This window comes from Epinephelus fuscoguttatus, linkage group LG18 (assembly GCF_011397635.1).
Source record: "Epinephelus fuscoguttatus linkage group LG18, E.fuscoguttatus.final_Chr_v1".
Taxonomy (NCBI): Eukaryota; Metazoa; Chordata; class Actinopteri; order Perciformes; family Serranidae; genus Epinephelus; species Epinephelus fuscoguttatus.
In genome coordinates, this window is record NC_064769.1 from 20,800,204 (window position 1) to 20,825,617 (window position 25,414).

The 25,414-nt window shown below is 41.6% G+C and overlaps 1 protein-coding gene across 1 annotated transcript; it reads left to right on the plus strand.

Annotated features, from left to right (window-relative positions):
* The first annotated feature begins 1,922 nt into the window (after window positions 1-1,922).
* Window positions 1,923-24,339, plus strand: LOC125878550 (fibroblast growth factor 5-like). The gene is made up of 4 exons (XM_049559827.1): window positions 1,923-1,995; window positions 3,037-3,783; window positions 20,549-20,652; window positions 23,516-24,339. The coding sequence occupies exons 1-4, from the start codon at window positions 1,923-1,925 to the stop codon at window positions 23,714-23,716; spliced, it is 1,125 nt and encodes a 374-aa protein (XP_049415784.1). The 3' UTR covers window positions 23,717-24,339.
* Window positions 24,340-25,414: the final 1,075 nt, after the last annotated feature.

Consider the following 25,414-nt stretch of genomic DNA (forward strand, 5'->3'; position numbering starts at 1 on the left):
GATAACTTAAATCTATCTGCTGCATACTTTGGATAGAGGTTAGTAGTTCCAGTCATAACCGACAAACTCATGAGGAGAAGAGAGAGGAGGAGAAGCAGGGGCGGAGATATGGCTGTTGTCTGACAATGTGAAAAGGAAATTAAACAATGCTGAAACCAGACAGCAGACCTAGATTCTTGAAAGGTGAAACGCAGCAACACACGTAAAGTACAACTTTTTCCATCCAAACACGAAGAGATGTTTATCTAAAGATTAAGCTCCAAGTAAAGAAATCACTTGATAGGATCTGTCAAAATAGCTAAGGGGGACTCGACTCAGCTCAGAGTGGGTCTGTGCATCTTCACAGGGAAGAAACTTTGGCCATTATCAGGCAGAGGTAACTATGTGTCATGGAGGGTGGAGGATTCATAGCTTTCTTTAATACTGTCACAAACACTACAGGAGATAATTTTGCTAATGAGCATCCCTTCAACTGGAGAAGAGGAACTAATCAGGAAAATTAGTCAGAGTCACTTGTGTCAATAAACTAAGCATTTACAACAAGTTACATTTGGCAGAAAAGGCTCTGCTCTTTGGCTGAATGAACAGCAGTTGTAGTGATGGGGGGAGACATAGAGTGAGGTGTCAGGTTAAAAATGGCCGCGCTGCACACCTGCATGAATATGATTGGATGTTACGAGTCAGCTGGCAGCCGCAGAGCTCTGAATGAGCCAGTGATTGTGAAGCATGAATGAAGGAGCTGATGCCAATCAGCTAATGCAAGCGCAACTTCAGAGCTCTGCCTAAAGTAACGCTATGCTCATCTTTTATTTATGGGTGAACTATGAACTTTAAACTGCCATTCATTTGGGTTACGACCCTGGCAATCATTATGTACTGAAAACTAGTAGAGACTATGATATACACCTTATAATAAGGTAAGATATGGAGAATATCATGATATACCGGTACTTTACTTTATACTTTGATATCAATACTGCAATGCTATTTTTAGGTTGACTCTTGGTGTATTCATGAAATATTTACACAATGAAAAGTTTGATAAATAATCATCAGTAATGTGGATATAACAGCCTGTTAAGTTCAGACAATGACATCACTTCACTGTACTGCAGCTTTTAAAACCAGGAAAAGCCAACACAACATGATGATATCCAAAATCGAAGTTGTCACAGTATTGATATAATATCAATACATTGCCCAGCCCTACTTATAATAAGGTTCAATATTGTTCTGGTATTGACCAAAATATGTCCCAACACAGCCTGTAGAAAAAAAAAACACTGTTCAAAGGTGTCATTGAATTAGAGCTGCAACAAAAATCGTTTAGTTATCAACTATTGAATTAATCGGCAAATTCACTTTTCAAGGAAAAAACGTAACAAATTATCTGAATTCTCGTCTTAAATGTGAATATTTTCTGGCTTCTTTAAAAACTAAAAACTGAATATCTTTGGGCTGGGGACAAAACAAGGCATTTGAGGACATCATCTTGGGCTTGGACATTTTTAACCACTTTCTGACATTTTATAGACCAAACAGCCAATTGATTCATTGAGAATTGAGATTAATCAACAATGAAAATAATTGTTAGTTGCAGTCCTAGTCCTAAACTAACCTAGAGAATTCAAAACTGTCCAAAGGTGTCACTGAATGGATCACAGTCATTATCTTCTTCAGTTTGTGCCTGATTTTAAATAAAGCCAGTTTCAGACGACTGTATTAAAGCAACATTCTTGTAATGCACATTTAACATTTCAGAGCTTTGGATTTATTTGTTAAATGAAAATAAAAAAAAAGTTTTGTATGGAAACAGCAATTTGGGACCGTATGTACCAAAACTCAGATATCGTATCAGCGCTAGTATTGAAAAATTTCAAACAATACACAGCAATAATTGGGAAGACAGAAATGTTAGAACGATGGAGCTGAGAGCAAAAGGAGAGCGATATGAAGAAGGGTTTTCTGCCGGACCTGCTCTGCTCAACTGGTGGGGTTTTGTCTGGGAAGGGGAGGAGACAGAGAAAGGAGGGAGAGGGAGGGAAAGAGAAAACGGGGTGGGACAGGACCCCCCCCCGTACACACACACAAACACACACACGTACATGTGCACATGCACGCACACAAAAACGCACACAGCTCTTCAAAGCCAAGTGGTTTTCATAGACATCCAATTACACTAAGAGATGACATCTGGGGAACTGCAGCAGATAAATAAGGTGAAAGGAAAGACAAGATTCAGTCACCTCAGAGAAACTCCAGATAACCAGAGAGCGCACCGCTGATAGAGATAGGAGAGAGGGAGAGGCAAAGGAAAGAGGGAGGGGGCCAAAGGAGAGGGAGCCACACACAGGAGGAAAGAAGAGAGGCAACGCACTGCTCCAGCGCTCAGACTCCGAGAGGACAGAGGAGAGATAGGGAGCTCAGCTCACTGACAAGACGCGCGACAAGAGAGGGGAGAAAGACGAGATCTGCCGGGGCTCAGTTACACACTCAAGTAACTTCAAACCAGCTCCAACAAACCAAGAGAAACAAAGAGAGAAAAGAAGAGAAGAAAGTCTGGATTCTGTGACTCTTTTTTTTTGTGTGTGCCCTGCCTTGCGTGGATTTCTCGGGACATTTTATGAGAAGCAGCATAAATCATTGTTTTGACTTCCTGTTTTTATTTATTCAATTTGTTCTGAGCAGTTTGGCATCTTTTATCCAGGACTCCTCCGCCTTCCTGTGATCCACCTCCCTGGACTGGAGAAGATCAGTGGTTTGGGACATGTGTGTGGAGTAGATTTTTAGCAGTGTATATGAATGAACTGTGTGTGTTTGTCTTTGGATGTGAGAGAGTAGGTGTCTATTCAAACTTTTAAAAGGGATTTTGAGTGTGTGTGAGCGCGTGTGCGTGAGCAATCAGGAGCAAAGAGCGGCAGTTCTGGGAGGAGACGGAGGAGGTTGTGAGAGGTCTTTAAAGGCGAACCCCCAGTTGCTCCCATTGCGAGGTGATCTGAGTTATGGATGTTGACGCATTCCTGCGGCGCTTGTGAGGAATAAACAGCACCGGGGACTACAGCAGAGTCAGCCACAACACTGCAGGCTTCACCACCGAGAGCGGCTGCATCACCATCACCACCAATATTACCGATAACGCTGCATCACATCTACTGCAGCCAGCCATTCCACAGGTTTCAGCACCTACAGTCCCAGTGAGGTTGTGGGTCCCCAGACAGAGGAGGTGCAGTCGGTCGGTCAGGGGGAGTTTCTCCCACTCTCGTTCCCTCTCCCTGCACCCAGCTCAGCATGCCCCAGCCCCTGAGCACATCCACAGCTCTCCCAGCTCCACTACCATGTGTAGATGGACAGTGACACAAGGTGCACCGGTCGCCTGGTTCTCCACCTGCCCCTGCTACAGACCTCCTTCACTCATCCTCTCCTTCACCTTCCTCCTCCTGCTTCTCCTGCTCGGACCCTCCTCGTCCTCACCCCTGTCCACCACGCCGTCAGACTCTGAAGGGGACCACAATGCACCGCATGGGACTCCTCCTCACGCCTTCATCTCACGCCCGCCGCCCTCCTCATCGCCCGCACCGCTGCACGCATCCTCTGCGAGGTTGCCACGGGCGACCAATGTGTCATCGTCCTCCGCAACGGTTGTCGGGCGCCATGTGCGGAGCAGCTACAACCATCTGCAAGGAGATGTGCGGCGGAGGAAACTGTTCTCCTACCAGAAATTCTTCCTTCGCATTGACAAGAAAGGAAAAGTTAATGGCACCAAAAGCGAGGACGATCCATACAGTAAGTCCACTGAAAAATTATGTCTATCATTGGTTCCTTATATTTTAAGCTGGTTTTACGCATGAAAATCGATTGTGGGAATTTGAGGGTCATCTGGGAATTTTTTTAAACTCTTACTAGATGTTGAGTGATTTAATTTCCTCTTTAGACTTTTTACTTGCACTAAAAACTGACAGAAGAGCGCAAAGGGAAGTCCACATTATGAAGTCTGCTATGAAACGACATTTTTATGCCCGTAACCACCAAAGAGAACACTGCAGCAAATTATGGACTGGTTTTCTCCCACTGCGTCTCGTGTGTTTATCTGTAGAGAGACATGTTTCTGGTTTTCCATCCTGGGCAACCATGCACATTAAGACAGGTGACTGGGCAAAAGAACAAACAACAGAGCTGCGTGCTTTGCAGCCCTCTCACCATGTGCAGAGGTAGGGCCAGACTACAGAGAGTTAGAAAAGGGGGGAGCATGACAGCGGGAGAGGGGAGGAAAAAACAAAATGAGTAAGCCAGGAAGATAAAAAAGAGAGATGATCCACTGGAACCAATTAGAAATTGCCCAGAGAAAGTTCTTCGTCTTTGAGGAAATATCTAAAACACAGCTATTACCAAACCCCTGGGGAGAATGACAAGTCCACTTACTCCTCACTGCTATTGTGCTGCAGCTATAATAGTGGTGGGCATATGCTAAGTATGAGGTTATTCAGACTCAGATGTAAAGTAGTAACCATGCCATTCTTGCTCCTTTTTCTGGTCGCGCATTTTGAGGGCTGTGAAATATGATTTTAACCTTTATTTATCCTGAGAAGGGTCACAGAGCACACATGCTCTTTTGTCAGCACCACTCACATTCACACAGTTACACTCTTTCACGCTGGGAAGACTCCCAGCTCGTAGTGCTCCACTGTGGGGCACTGAGAAACTCCACTGGTACCTTTAAAGCACCTTGAGATACCTTAACTGTTGGATTTGAGGGAGGAAGGAGCATGAGTGCATGATGAATGCAAAGTGCATGCATTTTGTGGAATCTCTTGTAGGAAAAAATGTGCACTAACAATTACTGTAACAAGTTTGTTTTGCTTTGAGTTACTTAAAAACCAAACTGCATCACAACAGCTATTTGATGGCAACAGAACATCTCATCTCTACACTAAGAAATACACTTTTAACAACTTGTAAAGGTCATCATAATCATTTATAACTGATCCAGAACAGAAAATCAGCTGTTATCATTCTGTAGTCCACAACGTTATCTTCTCGTTAAACACATCTGGAAGTTCTCCAGGACTGCCACAGGTTTTTTTTGCTCTCTGCGCAGCTCAGAATAGCTGTATGGCCTGAGGGCACATTGACAGTAGTTGTTGAGGGAGAACAGAACATTACTCCCACATTTACCTGCACAGAGTTCCCCTGCCAGCTTGCTGAATGAGATGGGCGACGTCCAAAACACCAGCTAATTTCTTTAAGATTATACAACAGGCCCCCTCGCTGCATTGCTGTATGCGTTTGAATCTGCCACGGCATGTCAAGTGTGTGTAAGTCTGGGAATCTAATCTTCATAAATGGATCTTTATCACTTGCACAACTTCGTACACATGTCGTAGGTTTGTATGCATCTGTCTGTGGGTCTGTGGTGCTGTACAAGCCTCTCCTGCTAAGAGCGCACACACACTCGAGCACAGAGAGGCCAGTCTTGCACATGGCCTCCATATGGCAAAGCCCACTTTTATTAGGGCCAGGGCCAGTGTGAATATGTGTGTGCATGTGTGCGTGTGTGTGTGTGTGTGTGTGTGCCACTCAGACACCAAGGCTCTGCCAGACATGGCTGAAGGAATTTCAATTAGCGTCTCTTCCTCCCTCCCCTCGCCTGCAGTCCTCTCTGACACACACATGCACATGTGCACACACACATACACTTTTACACGCACATGCACATAAAGAGCTCAACCATTAGGGTGCAACGTGTCACTAACTATAATGGCATCAGGTCATGGCATTAGAAGCACAATCCATCAATTTCAACAGCTCTTGCCACTTGATTGTGGTGGGAAGTAGGTAAGAACTTTCTAGAGGGCAAAGGAAAATCTTGAATGTGAGGACTTGTCTATGGAGGCCAAACCTATCAGGTCATATTTTGTCTTGGCAGGATATTTAGTAGGTTGAGTTCCAGATTAAAAGAAGATAGGTGGAAATTTTGTGATAAACTAAAGGGGTCTGGCTGTGATGTAATAAATATTAACCAATGCATGTGTCTGCACACCATCCTTCTATATAGTTGGGTGCACGGTATTTGAATCTGTGCACAAGCTTGCATATACAGCAGTTTGTACCCTCATGCGCCACCTCCTGCTATTTTGCATGTGCTCTAAAATCAGCAGAGAACAAATTGTACCCTTCAAACTTAACCAAACAGAACATAATTTAATTCTCCTCTAACAGAGAACATGGATGTGGTATTTGACATACTAGAGATGATGTTTTTTCGCATGATCATTCCCGCTCAGAAGTTTCAATAAATGTTTGCTTATATTTATATGCTGAACATTACAACATTGCTCACTTATACTGTACAGTTTCAGAGCTGATAGAACCAAAACAAAGCTGTACACAGACTTTTGGACAAATTAGGTCTTTGATGCGTGTTTCTGGCCTTTATGTGCTCATTAAAAACACATGGCTCTTTAAAGATAATGCAGAAATCCTCGACTTATAAACAGGCACATCATATTATACCAGTATAACACAGTGTACTTAAATGGCTTCAATGTGTCAGAGCGAACTCAGGTGTTGCACATCCTTAAGTTCTTTGATCTACTACTCCTTTAGGAAAGCATCAAATTAAAAACCAGTGAGGAGGCAGTTGTTAGTGTGGTTATCATGGTCTAGTAGTCTGGTAATGTTCAGGAGGTCATATTGCAAATGAGCGTCATTAGATGGTGTCAGAGGTGATGAAGAAGTTTCAGCCCCAGCTCCGGGGTCGAGGCTCTCCTCCAGAGCTGAGCCTTTCTAATCATGTTGTCAAAGCTGAGGGCAGTACATCATTCAGGGTTTAGGGCCTGTATTGTGAATGTGTTCTCAGTGGAGCATGTCAGTGTTTGTCTATTTGTGGTCATGTGATCAATGCCCATCTATCCATCTCGCCTCACCAGGCCTTCAAAGTAAGGTGCTCTCAATCTGAGTATGGAAATCCTGTCGGGCCGTCATGTGATTACCATTGATCCTGCCCCTGACTGTAAGCAACAAAACTGTCCTTGTTCTCTTCCCTCGCTGTCGTCCACGGACTGTCACATCTTGTTTACAAACAAACGAATAAAGCAATGAAACAAATGGACATGTGTTTGCAGTTGGACCACAGACTTGTGGTTGTGCGTAGCTCAATTAGTATTGGATGGTGCCAACCTGACCACAGTTGGAGCTTTGATTCTCACTGTGGCCACCCGGATTGTAAAAGCTGACACACATACTTACTGTTAACATTAATCACAGCAGACACATTACCCACTGACATGAATGAATCGAGCGCAGCACGATTTATGGCAAGCCTAACACACGGGATATTATTCTGATTTAGTGCAGCTTTTCCATGTCCAGGCTAATTACACAGGTCTGCCCCCTCTGGTTTGACCTATACCTATTGACCCAAGTCAGGAAGCTTTGTCAACGCAAAGGTCAGCGCTACACATAGTGCATTGCTTTTGCAGGGCTCTAAATACCACATGCACATGCGCAGTAGTGCACGTAAAATCTGAGCTGTGCACGTAATCTTCAGCTCTACATGCACCGGTGCACGTGACATGTTAAAGAAAATATATCGTGTAGGGCTGCCAACTGTCACGCATGGACCTTGATGCCCACTTAATTGACACTTCTCACATGCCACACGTCTAGTTTCTCATGCAGTGAAAAACAAATTCACAACTGATAACTCTGCAGGGCAAAAAAGACGACGCTGACAGCTCACAAACAGACAAGTCAGAGCAGCAACAGCACCATAAAACACTATGGTCAAGCCAACCGCCGCCACAACCACAATTTTGATGCACATCTATTCCTGCTGTTATGGTAACGGTACTTGGAGGAGCCAAAAAGGACAAAGAAAGACTTTCAAATAATTTATTACAAATCGTAGTAAACAAGTCCTCTTGAATATGTGACGCCAACAAATATGAAGTCCAAATATTAGATCTGCTGAGAAGCTCAAAATATTCCTGTGACCATAAAAGATTTATAGTAGTTTCACTGCACATTACTGTAAAGAAAAAAGTCATCTCAAATGACACTAACACATTGAAAATGCTCATTTTTAAACTCTCATGAATTAAATTACGAAATGTTTTCCTTTGGTGACTTGAAATGTCCGTTGGATCCTGCCAAGTGCCGTGAAAGAAGGACAAACACACCAAATAGTGCAAAAGAAAACTTTTGGTGCATGTAATTTTTAAAAGGTATACACACCAATGTTTGTACACAGGACAAGGTACAGTAGGACAAAGACCACAAACCCTGTTTCTGGCTGTTCTGTTACTCTGCCACTGTGAGTTATGTGATGTACCGAGAGGATGCAAACTTCACATTCTGTCTGCAAAACTAAAAAAAAATGTCTATTTCCAATTATATATTCTACTGGAGAAAACACTGGACAAAGCAACTTTGTCTGTTTTGAGTCTAAGAAGTTTTGTTTTCCTCATATAATTGAAGAGGTGATTGAGCGTGTCAGTATCTTAAACCAGACAAAATATGGCTGATCACAGCACGCTTGATTCCAAAAAGTCATGTTACAAGTAGATTTGTATTGGAAGTGTTACAAAGATTTCACTGCATTGACAGATTTTTGAAACTGTTTTCAGAACATTTGACTATTGGGATTAGGAGATGGAAATGTTTGCAGTTACACTCCTGATTACAAAAAGCGAAATGCACCCCCCAAAAAATGCTGTAATCAGTCTCTTTCTCTTTTAAAACATGTGGAATGTAAATTTGTGTTTCAGGAACGTTTGAATAAGGTCTTCAAAACCACAACCACTTCTTCATCTCTCCCCTCTATATCCACAAACCTCCAATGACTCAGCAAGGTTAACGCAGCACAAAAATGTAGCAAGTCCTTCCTGAACATCTTGAAACCCGTCCCAGCCTTTTCCCCTTTTTTCAGTTTCCGTGTGTATTCTTTTGGCTGCCTTGATCTCCCTGCTTCTCGCTGCTCTCTGCGTGATGAGTGTGTTTAGGGTTCTCGTGGGAAAAGGTAACAGTGTGGCCCATAAAAGAGAGTTATGAGGAGGCACTGGATGCACCAGAGGTTAGTGTCAGCGTTGCTTTTCATTCAAAGTAACTCTGACATCTTCATGGACTCTTCTGTCCAACGGCCGTAAATAAAAGTGGTGCGCAAATGTCGCCGTGCGAGCTTGTTCAGGAAATACTGAAACCATCATCAAGTACTCTTAAAGACGCCGGAGCCAAGTTTAACATCAACAATTACATTCAGCTGTGCTCTGAAAACATAAACATATACTACCTGAACACACATCTCTGATCCTCCAGCTATACTAACATTCATTCTGCTTATGGCTTCACCTTATAACATCTTATGAGCTACACTCTGCTTGTATGGACAAACCAATCATTAGTTCATTTTCATATGTTACTTTTGGTTCATGACTCCTCCTACTGGAATCTACAGAGACAAACACTGTCAGTGTCCTGCAGAAACATTACATAATATACATTTCTTTTGTTACATAAGAGCTATGCTACTTTTCTATAATGAAACCAAACCAAAGCATTGATGACACTGTTGTAGACTTTGGAGAAGGACAGATTAACAGGCTGTTTACTGGCATTTACTAGAGGTGTAACGGCACCTCACACAAATTATTACATATCACTTTTAATGCTTCGAGGCTGAAACGTTCAGCTTGGGACAAAACTCAATCAGAGTCCCAGAAATCAGTCAAATATCTACAAAGGCGAGACTCCTTTCACTGAAATGTGCAGGTCACACTGTGAGACAGAGGCTGTGAAATTTACTGCTTTATAAATTTACAACTTGCTGTCTTTTAAAAAATATTAGACATAGTCTGACACTTTGGAAACTTCCAAAGGCTCCTATCTGAGCCGTTACGCAAGAAGTTCTCTGGCCCCGTATCGTGGCAAGATGTGCAGCGCTCATCGCTGTTTGGCAATTTCATCTCTGCATGACTGCAACAGCTCAGTGTGTTGTTGTGTAGTAATAAAAAGGCAGCTGTCAGCGCTCATTTGTAAAAACAATGCCTGTTTTTTACTTCCAAATTTGATTAGAATTGAGTGACTAAAATGTAGCAGTTAAATGCATATCTTCATCTAATTTTTTTGTTTTTTGCAAATCTATGATAAATATTAAAATTATTTGAGAACAAAAAAGTTTCCAATTCACAGCCGAGGCAAGATAAGTAAAAACACCTTTTTAACTTCTCATGTCTCCCTCCCAACCTTTGTCAGCACTATTTTCCATCTCCCACACGGGGGTGAATGTGAAGGTCCAGAGGTCCAGATGTATGCAGCCCTTTGACCCCATAACTGCCTGAGCAGAGTAATTTACGGAGCACGTGTGTGTTCATGCTTTGGATGTATCTGGGAGAAACATGCAGTGCTGACAATGATCAGAAAAACTCCTTGCAGTTAATAAAACGTTCCCATCAAGATGCTGGTTAAGATATTTCTGCATTGTTGAAGTGCAGTCATTATCCTTTTGAAAGCTCAGTGTTTTTGCCAAGAGTCGCCGAGGACAATGACAGGATCCGTCTCATTTTTCCATCACTGTTTACATATTTCCTATCATCACTGCTTGATATATTTTCCCATCAATTCACTCCTCTGTCCATTAATGTGTCAGCTACAACAAGGCTGAAATAAGAGCCAGATTTCTGTAGGCAGACCGAGGCGGCCCTGCCACAAACCCCAGCAGTCAGGCACCACCTTAAACAAAAGTCTTTCAGCAGCAAATCATATTTCTGTAAGATCCTCCGCTGCTTCGGCTCTCTGAAGAGAAAATGGCTCCAAACATCAAGAGTCGATTACTATCCACAAAGAATCTTAAGTTGGACATCTTCGTTTTGATGGACGGCCTTTTTCATTGTTTATGTTATGTGGAGGATTCTTGCAGAGTACAATCATAAATATCCTTGAGAGAGGACGAGAAAGAGGAAGGAACAGGGGGAGATTCTCTGACTTACGACTAGTTTCAGTAATCAACCAGATTTCTAAACAACCATCAAGATTTAGTGTGAATCATCATTTCCATGTACTTCATACGTGGTACACAAATCTGCTAAATGAGCAAACGTACTTCACAAATACCCTTATCTGGAAGTTAACTGGAAATTCTGGATACGTCAGATCCTTAGTCGTGTTCTCTACAAGAGGTCGTATTATCAATACAGAGAGGCATCTGCTGTACGGACGCAAACATGTTGCACATTCGGCTCCATTTCTGGCTCGTCTCAGTGCTGTCCTAACAATGATCCAACAGTTTGTTGTTGTCTAAATAACAAATCATTACATTTGGCAACGAGCTACAAAGCAGGATCACAGTAATATTCACTTTGGATTAAACAATGATGGGAAAGTTGTCCGCATCATTTACAGTTAAGAACCAGAAATTGCAGTATTCGCCGTGTCAGCCAGACACTTTTCTCCGCGGCTTAATGTCATAACGTTGTGTAATGTCAGCACAGTTGGAGCCAGCACTGCGTTGTTCCAGAGAGGATTTCATAGTGAAGAAAGGAAGAAACGTCTATGTAAAACAAAACTCAGATTATGAAAAATGTTTTTAGTATGTACGTGTAATTAAGCTGCTTCATCTGTCCATGACATGACCCTTTATTCTTTAAACCAGGCTGAACAGTGACCTCTTGTAGCAAGAAACTGAACAACTTTCTGACTCATATAAACTTGTGTGGCGATGTATTTCTCTGCAGAGACTCTGCCCTCTGACTGTATTTTCTTACTTCCTGTGTTCAGGACTTCAGGTGTGTACCCCCACAGTGCTCAGGTGAGGTGTGGGATTTATAAAAAGGTAGCAAACAGGTGGTAGACTGTAAGCAGCAGGCATTCAAGAGACACAGTACTGGGAAAAAAATTAAATATAGTGCGGTGAAACACAAAACAAGTGTAAATTTAAGTTTGGCTTTGGCTTTCACTTTTGCTGGTGAGACAGAACAATAACTGACTGTGTAGTTTACCTTTAATATTCCAGAAAACATTAAAACAATCGAGTCTGTTTTAGATCTATAACCATCTGCAGATTAATTGATTGGACGTCGAAATGAACCAGAAACTATTTTGATATTCTTTTAGACATTTTTAAATTCAAGTGCCAAACTTTCTTTGGTTCTCTGACAAAGATTTACTGCTTTCATCTGTTTTATATAACTGTACTTTGAATATATTTAAGTTTTGGACTGTCCTTAGGACACATTTAAAACTTAATCATCAGCTCTAGGGATTTGCAATAGCTAGAACGACTAATTGATCAAGAAAATAGTCGTTTAAATTGTTGTTAGATTAAACAACAGTGGACATAATGGTTAGTTGCAGCCCAAGTCCTTTACAAACTTCTTTTAGAAAACTGGTATGGCATTATAGTACGCTTCAGTAACTACGCTGAAAAATGCATTTGAAGTCTAATACCCAAAGTGTCATTTTGGTGTTGGCCTGGTGCATGTGAACAGGCAGAATTCATGGCCAGTAAAGCAGCGGGAGGTGAAGAATAGCACCTGTGACAGATAACATCCAGGGCTGCTGCTGCTGCCATATAGACACCATGTGCTGTAGGAAAAGCCCCCACCAAATACACACACACACACCTCATGTTCCTGCTCCTCCATACTCTCTCACTCACCCTTAACCCTGTTACACACACACACACACACACACACACACTGCATGAAAGTGAGGCTCTTAATGGAGTCATCAAAGGTAGAGCTGAGAGCTTAGAGCTGAGTCCAGAGAGGCATCTGGACAGCCTGGCCGTTTGAACAGAGCAGCCAGGAATGCCAGCTAATTACCCTGTATGTGTATGTATGTGTATGTGTGTGTGTGTGTGTGTGTGTGTGTGTGTGTGCGTGTGTACTGTATGTGTGCGAACATGAATGCATGTGTGAGGAAAGACAAAGGAAGTAAGAACAACACAGAGACAGAAAGACAGAAAGACACATGTGACAAACTGAATAATATTTGTGCATGTCGGTGCATTATATCTGTGGTGTACAATAACAAGATTTCTAAAGCTCACAGTCCAACGCCAACAACTCCGACCACAACAGTTGGGCAACATCTCACTGGCAGCTGAACTGTAAATGAAAAATGTGTGAAATGCAGACGACCGTCACAGCACTTTGCCTGAAAACATAACTCCTGCTGTGTCAGGCCCGTGAAATGTTTTGACAGAAACTGGCAGCTTTGGCACTTTATCATGTTACAAAGTCAACTGTGTTAAAGGAATCACAATATCTCAGGTGGTTATGCTCCCCCCCCTCCACCCCCACCCCCACCCCCCTCCTCTCCATCAAATCACCATTAACATCACTGTGAATTTCTCTTGGTTTCCTCCCAGCTGCTCTTAAACGTGTGTGACATAACTCGCTGCGGTCTTGCTGCGCCCAGTAAAGTGATATCAAATTATGCGGTGCTGGAATGATGAGCAGCGCAGACGGGAAACTCAACGCTATCTGTTGGCTAGACCTCTGGTATTTTAAACTAAAGGGTTTTCGCTCAGGTGATCCCCTTTTGTTTGATTTTTGGAATAATCTGGGTTTGTTTTTCTTCCCGTACCCCGGCCAGTTTTGAAATCACATACAGCTTGAAGAACAGCATGCGGTTTCGGCTATTTCTGTACAACAAGAGACAGTGATGTGAGTGTTCCTGTCAGGGAAGGAAATAAAACCATTATGGGGGCAAGAATAAGCTAAATAATACAGTGAGCGCAGGTCAAAAAGAACAATCCTACTAATGGAAAAAAGACTTGAGAAGAAACCCATTCAGTGTAGTGCACAAAAGGGCACACAATATCTGCTTAATCTAATTTATAACGCAGAAATTTAATACGAGCAAAACAAATTTTGAAAACAAATCAGTTTACCAAAAAAACTATACGTAAAAAAAATTGGCCTTATTGAAAATAAGAAACAGGCCTCTGTTTTCTCAGCTTTGGTCAAATCCTACGGCCAGGCGGGCTTTGATGTGGCCACTTAGCGCAGGATGATACTGTTGTCAACCACATCAGTCTAAACCAATACCTCAACGCTGCTCAAAACACATAACACACAGCACTCAAACCCAATCTCTTCACCGGCACTCACCAAGCACAACCGAGAAGTGTTTGTTCTCTCTCATTTCTCCGGAAATATTCAACCAAACATTAAAAACTGTACAAAGGAAACAGTTTAATCCTGTTAAAACCACGGCTTTGATGATGTGCACCAAGACGACTCCATCGCATGCCTTTTCCTCTTTGTTTTTTGTATCTATAGGACCAAATACAGCAGAACAGTTCAATATTTGCAACTGATATCTGATTTAATCACACTGGTGGTCTATTTTGTATTTTCAGAGTTCCTCTATTCTTCTTTTGTATCTTTGTTTTTTACTGGCTTGAGATTCCCTTTTCTTTTGAGTCTTTGGCGGTTGCATGGATGTAAACTCATGTCACAATGAATACGAGACATCGTCAGTCACTTTGTTGCTATAGTTTCGGAGAGAAAAATGATCTTGGTGTTTGGACCTCAACTGATGCAAATCAGATATTAAATCTTTCAAAAATGGCTTTTGCTTTATAAAAATGTTTTTGGACGTCACACTTATATTTCACATCTAAAAAAGGCGTGCGAGAGAATTAGTCGCTGCAGAAAAACACAGGAAAGTCAAAGGTTCATCCAAATATCAGAGTGTTGGACCCAGAATAAAAGAACCAAAGCATTTCCATTCTCCTCGCTAAGGGGAGTTCATGACACAAACTAGTCCGCGAGTGACAATATTTCACAATGGAGAGCGAGACCACTCCGGGCTGCAGGCACGCAGTAGACCCACTCACAGCTGGTCACCGTGTCGAGGTCAAATTGTGAACAACCGCAGTATAATCTTCAAAAAAGCCCCTGGATAAACAGTGGAAACATTTTCATAACCTCCCTTAACCTTTAGGTTCAGCAGGAGTCTCACTGACCGTGTTTCTAAAGGGGGCCGGGCGGGGGTCGACGGGAGGTCTGTGTATGTGTGTGTTCCTTGAGTGTGTGATGCCATTTGTGTTTGTGTGTGGATCTGTGAGCATGGCGTTATGCATATGTGCACGGTGGCACTGTTAAGAGCAGTAAAAGAAACAATGAGTGTTTAATTCATCTTAACTTGCAACTAAAGGTTACCTCTGACTTTGATTTCTATGGTATCACAGCAAATCATCATCTACAACTTGAAACTTCTGAATCCTCTTACAGTATTGTATCATCATAAAGTTTCCTGACTGACTAAACACATCGAACAACTAAAGTATAGTTGACTGAATAGATGGTAACATAAAGACAAGCCTCCGGGGGTAGAGAGGGCGCTAGAATATATCACTTAAGTAAAAATATTGTTACTTGACTTCGATATTCAAGGTTAAGTTGAGAACTACTTTGTTGCATCTCATTCTCCCTTTCATCTTCCCTCATTTCCTGTCATCTCTTCTTTGTTTACTCTCTTGTAAAACCTTGAAATACCCAAAACCATACTTTAATAAAAGAAGACAGATTTCAGTGAGAGTCAAGTGAATTTCATGCCAAACCACAGTTAAAAGCCTCATCAATGGGCTACAAAACAAATAACTGTAGACTACTCCCAAAAGTACTTTCCTTAAAACCAGGGATGTAAGAAAATGTCGATACACTCGAGTACCGAAATGTTATGTTTTGTGATACTGATTCTCAAAAACACCATCAATTTTTTAGTCAATAATTTATATGCAAAGGTGGCAGAGTTGTAATCTATCTTAAGCCAGACTTTTCCACTCCAGCGTGGCAACATACCACTACTTAAACAAAGGGAACACAGGCCTATGAAAGAGGCAGAGTCATAAAAGGCGCACAGCTAGCCCCTAAAGTTGGATTTATAAAACAACTGCAATATATCACCTTGCTTACAGTATAGCGATATATCGCAATATATTGAATCGTAACCCCCCTTATCACAATACATATCGTATCACCCAATTCATGCCAAAACTAGACCTCCTATGCTAGGAAGCCCTCTGTTACAGTATGGCAGAGTATGTTGGGAAGCTATTTGTCCTTTATGTCCACTCAGTCAGATTTAAACACTGAGGTTTACTCAGAAAAGAGAGACGAAAGCTTAAAGGTTTAACAAAAAGGAAAGATCATAGTAGAGTACATGGTAATGAAGCCTTTTAAAGAGATGATGAAGATAGAAGTAGGAAAGCCACAGTGATGAAATTTCCAACAGGTTAATAAACTCATAACGAAATCGGCGTTAGTCATTAAACCAGACACTTTACAAGTGTAGAGCGCTGTATTAAGTTACTGCTAATGCAAACTGAACATTCCCCACTGCTGCAGCTTCACATTAAAAGCATTTAAGTGGCAAAACATGACTTGTATTCTGAAGTAATCACAGAAAATGCAACGTGTTTGTCAGTGAGATTAGCACTACCTCTATCGTTCATTTAAATGCATTTACATAAAAAGACAGCTGTCATTTTCGACATTTGTTTAATGAAATATGCAGGGGGCCATGAAACAAGAAGTAGCAGCCAGTGAGCTGCACATCTCCAACTTCTAAAAGATGTAACCAACTCCTTTTCCTTCATTAACATTATCAGGTTTCCTATTAGCATAGAAATATTGCCATATAGGTGTTTTTGCTTTTCACTTTGACACCACATCCTCAGCCATCATCTTGTCGGTTAACTCTCCTTACTATCATGACTTGAAGTGAAATCTGACTCCTGCTACTCTGTGCTGTGACTCTGCTGCTGCTGTACATAGCACACACTTTCAGTTTGTGATTGTAGCGTCTGTTGTCCGACCAAGTGTTGAAAAACAGAAATAAAGGAATGTAAGTCAGAAGGTCGAAGAGAACCAGACGACAAATCAACAACAGCCAGCCGTGAAATGTGGATTTAACATCACTAACTGAAGACACAAGCAATCTGCAGTCTGCTTTTGTGTGTCAAAGGAAGGTTTCCTTTCAGGTTTATGGATTTCACAGGGTCACATTGGACTTTAGTTTTGGCTACAAAACCCTCTAAACATGGTGGTGGTCTTTATGAAGTTCTTAATGAACAGTTTCTCACTGTTAGAAGGCCAGGTTGTGTTTATTTGTACTTGTAGCTCCGTTAGTGTTACGGTTTGGGTTTGCCTGGCAAAGACCCCTATGAAAGTTGTACACACACAGGTGTTTGCCCTTGGTAGTTTCTGTTGATAGCGGAAAATGTCCGTGCCTTTTATATTAACTGAACCCTGTGCTGTTTGTGCTTTCAGTGATGGGTTATAAAACATTTTTTCCTTTGCACTTATAAACATAAATTTATGATTAAGAACCAGGGGGGAGAAAACAAGCTTTCCCTTCTCAGAAAAAAAAAAGGAAAAAAGAGGAAAATACATGAACAGACTTGAGTCACTAATAATGCTAAGTGTTGAATGTTAAATAGAAAAGTAAAGTTTTAAGATCAATGCAGGTCTTCCACCTTATGTGTGTATGCACATCTGTGAGCACAAGAACCTGATGAAAGGCTCTGTTACAAGCGCAGGTCCTGTTTTTTTCTGCCTCCTCACCATAAACCCTGTTGTTGCAATCTAAGCCTTTTGTTGCAGCCTGGCCTTTTAACTCGCAGGCAGACGGGCTGCTTCTGGTAACTGGTAAAGGGGCCATAAAAGAGCCCTGCGCTTTGGTTTTTCGACAAACCACATCAAACAGGAGGAGGGAAAAGGGTTTGAACAGGTGGACCAGCCTTTAGCGCAGCACAGACAGATCCTTTCCTGACAGATCACAGCTCAGAAATGTCAGCTGTGTTTGCAGCGAGATGGAACATTTTGAACCTGATAAGTGTTGTGTTGTGGTGCACGTCAGTGTGAGTAATGGACTTAACATAACAAGCCAACATGATGCAGTGTGAGCTCCGAAAATCCACTTTGAGTTTGGGAGGTTTAACAAGCCCTTACTGACCAAATAAAGGAACGGTGGGGATGGATTTAGGCCAGGGACTGCATTTAACATAAAAGAAACAAGGCCAAAAACAATAAAAAAAAGAAGATGGTTCATAAATGCAAAACATCAAATTAATTTTTATGCCATCTTTACACACTTCCAAATGCAAAACGGTCTCTCGTTCCTATTCCAAAGCAAAGACAAATACCAACAGACAACGGGAGATGTCAGTGACAGTGTAGTAGCGATAGCTGTAAAAGCAGCAGAGAAAAAGAAAGAAAGATGAGGACTCATAGCTCTTAAACACAGCCGTTTGAGGGCAGATGCTCTCAGATGTCTCCATCTGAAGTTTCAACCTCTCCTCAACTTTTATCCCTTCATCTCTCTGACTATCATAAAAATCCCACCAGGGCTGCAGGATGTTGCAAATCCCTGTCTGAGGATGAGAAACAAGGGAATGAGAGCAGGAAAGGGGCGCCTGGAAAGAAGACTGGTTTATATGAGATTTAAAAAGACATTTGCTTGACCTTTAACCCTTCCTCTCACATTGTATTTAGTGTTATTTGCTTCAACTGGTCACTTTTTCTTCCGGAGTTGCTTTTAACTGCCTTGCTGCCAAAGTTGGGGAACATGTGAAAATATGTGCAAAATCTACAAAGAAAGAAATCAAACATGAAAACAGTAATTATTCTGGACGTTTGCTTGAGACTGTGTCCGTTTTCAGTCTTTCATGGTAACCGTACTGCTGTATATCCTGCCAATTCACTCTTCAGAGAATTACAGATTGTTTTCTGGCATTAAGTTGTATATAATAACACATTACTCAAACAGAAAGCTGTCCAAATCTGTCATGCTAAAATCTCAAGAATGACAATGACTACATCTACAGGCAAAACATACTCTGGGTTTTACTGTCATTCTGAAAAAAACAATATTCCGGCTAATGGAAATGAATATTCCGCTAATTCCCATGAACGTGCAGCCATGCATACACTGATTGATGTGCCCTAACATGCTGTTTATCACGTCAAAATATGGAATACTGGAATGGCTGGAGCCGCTTGTGCCATTTGCTTCTTTGCATCAAAGTGCAAACACAGCGTCCTTCTTTCATTCCTTCAACCACCTTCTTGAAAAGGCTGGCGTTGCGATGAAACCTGTTATGTCCTAGTCTTTTATAATGTTTTAAAGTAGGTGTGTTGCTCATTCCGACCAGAATGGGCTTTTCTTTTGGGTATGCATCTCTACCCCACAGCCTTGCACACGGCTGGTCTGTGTACGACATATCCATGACAACGCACAGAGCCAACTGACAACAGGCAAGACGCTGTGTGTTGCAAACTGTGGTAAAAACTCCAACTGAGATGCATATTCTGAATGGACTGTCTACATGTCCAAAGAATGCTCCAAAAATCTGAACAATACCGGCATGTCCCATGTGTTAATCGGAAAATGTTTCATTGGAAAAGGCCTAATTTGGAATATCTTTAACAGAATATGTTGTTCACAAGACCCATATCAAATTTAGAATATTGTCATATTCAGAAAAATAGTGGAATATTTGTGTGCACATAAAAATAGCCAATATCAAACCTCTAGAGACTCTCTGGAGAGATCGTCCCTATTTCTCACTCCATCCTTCTGACTTTTCCTGCAACTATACTCCACTTCCTAACGGCCCCTTTAGCTAATCCTCTCAAACCCTTGATAGTTTTATGGCTTGGTGTAACTGGCTTTAGGATGAGAGAAGAAAGGGCCGGCGACCGCAGCTTAAACCAGTAATTGGTTCAGGCTTGAAAACTGATACGGACGCCTTGACCTCTTGCCAGATTGGCAGCCAGAGAGCCTCTCTCCGTCCTGTCCGTGTGCCCGCCCGCCTGCCTGCCCGCTTGAGCTCCCCTGGTCAGAAAAACAAACAGAGGACGGAGAAATGTTTTTTCCTGGCTTGCACCTCGGTCCCAGGGCACGCAGCCCGCGAGCTAACCAGCAAATGAACAGGGGGCAAGAGGCCGGTCTGAGGTCCGACTGTCACACAGTGAGGGGAAAAAAGAGACGGGGAGACAAGACTGGGGTTCACTTGTGCGAAAGAAACTGAGTTGATTCAGGTTTCTCCTGCAGTGTGGTTAAGATATTTTGCAAAAATATAATTAAGAAAGATCCATGTCATTAAACTACTGCTAATACTGTCAAATACCTATTTTTGTGATGTTCTCATAATCTTTCAAGTGCATTTTCATACTTTCTTGGTAACAATGTGATTAGTTAATTAAATCACACATATTTGTTGGTTTCAGCTTCGAAAGAGTGACTTTTTCCTTGCTTTCCTCTGGTTTATATCACTTATCTCTGTATTTTGTACTGATGTCAACAAAACAAACGATAAGAAGAGGTCACCATGCATGCTGGAATGTCACAGGCATTAATACTGAAATTATCATTAGTTGTGACCTTATTCAGCACCATAAATAAAATATATCTGGTATCAGACGAATGTAAAATCAGCAGGACAAAAAGAAAACCACAGTCTTCATCAATGCAACAATATCTGAAGAACCAAGCCGCACTAAGTTTTTAAATCTCTGTCTCTCTGTCCCCGCTGCACCAGGTATGTTGGAGATCAAGTCAGTGGATGTGGGAGTTGTGGCCATCAGGGGGCTCAGCAGTAACTACTACCTGGCAATCAGCAAGAAGGGAGAGCTATACGGAGCGGTGAGTAGCTGTTTCACAATGATCTGCACCTTTGAGTGAAGGATATCTATTACTTTATAATCCAAAATCTTCTCTTCTCTGGTGACTTTGGGTAACATGTGTCAATCTTAATGTATCAAAGTCTTGCGAAAGAGACACTCTCTCCCTACACTGGTGACCCTGCAGCTTTGAATTTTCTTGAATGCCTTTTAAAAACAATGGACAAGACTGCAAGACTCTCTATTCCAGAAATAGGAACCACAGTTAGTCAATGAGAGCTCTCCTCTCTGCTACCTACCTCTCCTCTCTGCTCCATTCAGAAACAGGAAACACAATCCTTCAGTTTCTCTATTCTGCTTCAGTCCCTCTGGGGAGAGCAGCCCTTGTTTCATCTGTTTTCTCTCTTTCTCTTTCCTTTTCTTCATCTCATTCTCTCCCTCCTTTTTTTCCTTTTTTTCCCCTCTTTTGCTTACTTTGAAAGACCCAACTTTCAGCGTGTCTCTCTGGGAGCCACACCACAGATGAAATGACACACGGTAGAAAAAGACAGAGAGGCATTCTGTTGCATGGCCTGAAACTGAATTCCCATGACGTCTTCTGCTCGGTGCAACACAAGCCATAGTAGCGCGGCGGTGAAGAGCATGGCATTCGATTACACTTGATGGGTTTGCACAGTGCCCTCTTTATCCGGCGGTAATCAAATGAAATCATTGTTTCATTTAATCCCCAGATTAATACACATAAGGGACACAAATGATTATGATTGCCTGTAGGTTAAACCATGATTCAATTTGTATAGAATTCTCAAAGAAAACCAACGAAGAAGGAGGAATGATGAATCCACTGTGTGGTCTCTGCAAAATTAATCACGTCCATAAGTTTTTCTATTAAAAGTAGAGATTGACATTTTAAGAGCAGTCCTGTAAGTAACTCAATAAAATGATACTGAAACCATCATTTTTCATAATTCATTACCATAATTTGATGTCACTTTAGATTACAGTATAATCTTCTATCTGCTTTTCCAATCATTTTAATTGAAAGGCAGCCAGCATGCACACACACACAAACTCACACACACACTGGTTGATCATACAGAGCACCAGCGTATGATAGCTGCACAGTGTCTGTAAAATATTCTCATTTTGCTTTGGGAACATTCAGTTTTACTTCTGGAACCAATTTAAACAGCTGTGGCCAGATACAGAGAGAGAGACTGGGTTATATTGTGCATGTGTGTGTGTGTGTGTGTGTGTGTGTGTGTGTGTGTGTGTGTGTGTGTGTGTGTGCGTGCCTGGCGAGTACATTTTTGCTCGTGAATAACCGCATCCAGTTAACTGGCTGTTTAAGCGACGTTAGCCTAAAGCGCAAGGGCAGCTTCCAGTAAACTGACAAATGTTACTCTCTCAGATCATTTTCTCTTTATTTACCAGTGGGTGGTCACTGCGGTAACGTAAGCCACAAACACTGTGTCACGATGCTCTTTGCTGGCACAGAGCCTGAACCTTTAAGACGTCACATCTCATGCTGACCTCTCTGCCCTACGACATCTCCCCTCCCTCCCCCAGTCCACTGACACACAAACATCCTCTGAAACAATTCATGCCCGGTTTTACAAATTGGCCTTGATTACATGGGGGACTGTGCAGCAGATTCTTAAGCAACAGCTTACCATTTGTCTATGTTGTCACAAGTAGTAATAAGTCATGTTGTTGCTGTGCTCAGTCAAGGTCTCAAAGAACAACTTCTAGTAACAACTAAATGTCATAGTAATAACGAAACTGAAAGATTAAAGGAATTCTTCAGCCACAGAATGACCATTTGTGTATTAGTTAGTTATGCTCTGTTACACTGAATTTGTAAAGAAAACTTTTTCTTGCATGCTTCCATGGAAAACAGCAACCTTATTGATCTATTGACTGATTGGGTACCACATTTAACAACAGCAAAAAAAAATGTTAAAACACCCATTTACAAACTCTCACACAACTCATGCAGTATAATCCAAGCCTCATCTATATGGTTGTATGCTCAGTACTTTCCAAACGTGCATTTCCACTGGAAAAAAAACAGTATTGCAGTCTGGCTGTGGAGAGAACATAGCTTTCACTTTCAGTTCAGTTTTAAATTGTAAGGTTTTAGCAAAAATGCTTGTGTTGGAAGTACTGAGCATACAGTATCACTGGATAAATGAGACTTGGATCATACTGCATGAGTTGTGTAGAGTTTCAATATAGTTTGGGTGTCAAACATGGTTCCCAATCAGTCATTAAATCAATATGTCGTTTTCTGCGGAGACATGCAAGAAAACAGTGTTATTCAAGAACTCAAGGTAATAGGGCATGAAAAAAACTGCATACAAATGGTCATTTTGTGGGTGAAGTATTCCTTTAAGAGAAGGAACTGACAACAAGATGTGGATAAGGAGAAGATTATGATTAAGTCAAAACTAGGCTCCATTAAAATGGGGAGTTAATAAAACATACAGCAAGTAAGCAGCCCCAGCTGTACAGTATAACAGCCTTCTGATTTGCAGAGTAGTTAAATATGAGCCTGAGAAATCCAAAAACTGTTGCATCATCGAGGTTCTGAAATCAAACCATTTTTACATGTATGAATCTGCTCTCAATATCATTAGGGGTCTTTTTTTTCTGACTAACTGACCCACTGCCTAAAATAGTGAGAAATGATGATTTCCCAAAGTCCAAAGAGATGCCATCAAATAGTTTGTTCTGTTTAACCAACAGTTCAAACCCAAAGATATTCAGTTTACTGCCATACAAGACAAAGAAAACCTTGAAATTCAAAAACTGAAAATAGTATCAACCAACCAAATGTTTCAAGTCTAAACATCTGACATTTACATCTTGTCTCTCCCCTACAGAGGGACTTTGGTCCGGACTGCCGTCTGATCGAACGCATCGAGGAGAACAAGTACAACACCTACGCTTCAGCAGAGTGGCGCAACAAGAGGAAGCACATGTTTGTGGGACTGAACGCCAACGGAAAGCCAATGAGGGGGAAGAAGACACGGAGGAAAAACACTGCCACTCACTTCCTGCCCATTGTGGTACAACCACGATGATTGGACATATCAGCCATGAAAGAGCTCTGCACAACGCAGGGTGTCGGACATTTTCTTTGGAGTTACAGCGATGGCTACATTTGACAGATCTGAATCAGATCTGAATGATGCACTGAGGAGGTACAGAATGGAAACCTATGGACATTTTATCTCTGTTTGATAAAGACATTTCTATTTTTAAAGAAAGAAATAAGATATATTGCTATACAATGTATATATTATTTTCTGTTTTAAGTTATCAAGTACATTGGCACAGTAGAAAATATGAAAAGAAATACTTCTGTGCCAAAATGTGATTAGTAACTCACATTTCTAGATTTGTGTACATGTGAAGTGCTTGACTTGGAAGAAAGAAAATGAAAAATATGTGAGAGGAAAAGAAAGACTAGAAGAGGATGTACTGATAGAAGGATGAACAGAGGAGAAGAAAAGGCATGACAAGCAGGAAATGAAAAGGAAGAGAGTCAAGAGGTACCAACACAACAGCAAGTCTAACACTATCATGTTTTCTTCTTTGAATTTATTTATTTTGTGTAATATTTAACAAAAAAAGAACAAAAACACAAAAAGGACAAATTCTTGTCTTTTTTTTTACCATTTATGCTTCTCTTTTTGAATACTAATCATTTAAACCTGAATAAATATAAAAAATATATTTGTCTTTAAGTTGTTTGAGTGACTTTGAATCCTTTCAGATGTTTTCACGGTTCAATTATTGGTTGTTCTTACTGTAAATACACAGCAAAGAGATAGAAATAAATACATATATAAACTAAACATTCAAGGAAATGCTTCAATCAGTTGACCCAGGCAATTGATTTACTGTATTATTTCTATATTACCATGCAAAGTGCTGGGAATTAAAAGATATTGTGACTATGCCATACTATTATACACCGACCAGCCACAACATAAAAACCATGGACAGATGAAGTGAAAACGATTGACCATCTTGTTACAATGTGATGTTCTGATGGGAAACCTTTGGTCCTGGCATTCACATGAATGCCACTTGACACGTACCACGGCCAATGGCAACAGCACTCCCCTATGGGAGTGGTTCCTCCCTGCAGGACAATGTGCCATGCCACACCAAAAAACTGCTCAGAAATGGCCCCAGGAACGTGACAAAGAGCTCAAGGTATTGACCTGGCCGATCGAGCATCTGTGGGAAATGCTGGTACTACACCTCACAATCCGCAAGACACCTCCAGAGGTCCTGCGTCCATGTCTTGACAGGTCAGAGGCTCAACTGTGGATCGGACTTGGCTTTTACCAGTCAAGACATGGACACAGGACCTCTGGGATACTTGTATATCCCATGGATCCTGGGCCAAATAAACTGCTCAGAAGTAGCCCTAGGAACGTGACAAAGAGCTCAAGGTATTGACCTGGATGATCAAACATCCGCGGGAAATGCTGGTACCACACCTCACAATCCACAGGACTCAAAGAATTCGACACCAGCGCCACAATGACAGAAACCACAGGACACCTCCTGAGGTCCTGTGTCCATACCTCAACAGGTCAGAGGCTTCACTGTGGATCGGACTTGGCTCTGACCTGTCGAAACATGGACACAGGAACTCTGGGGTGCTGGGACATCCCATGAATGCTCGATAAGATTGGGATCTGGGGAATTCAGAGGGCAGGTTGATGCCTTGAGCTCTTTGTCTCATTCCCTGGGCCATTCCTGAG

What these genes read in the sequence shown, in the direction of transcription:
- LOC125878550 (XM_049559827.1), top strand. Translation starts at nt 1,923, where the DNA reads ATGGAGCTGAGAGCAAAAGGAGAGCGATATGAAGAAGGGTTTTCTGCC. An exon ending in TGCTCTGCTCAACTGGTGGG is followed by an intron (nt 1,996 to 3,036) that starts GTTTTGTCTGGG and finishes GGCGCTTGTGAG; the next exon opens with GAATAAACAGCACCGGGGAC. An exon ending in AGGGAGAGCTATACGGAGCG is followed by an intron (nt 20,653 to 23,515) that starts GTGAGTAGCTGT and finishes TCTCCCCTACAG; the next exon opens with AGGGACTTTGGTCCGGACTG.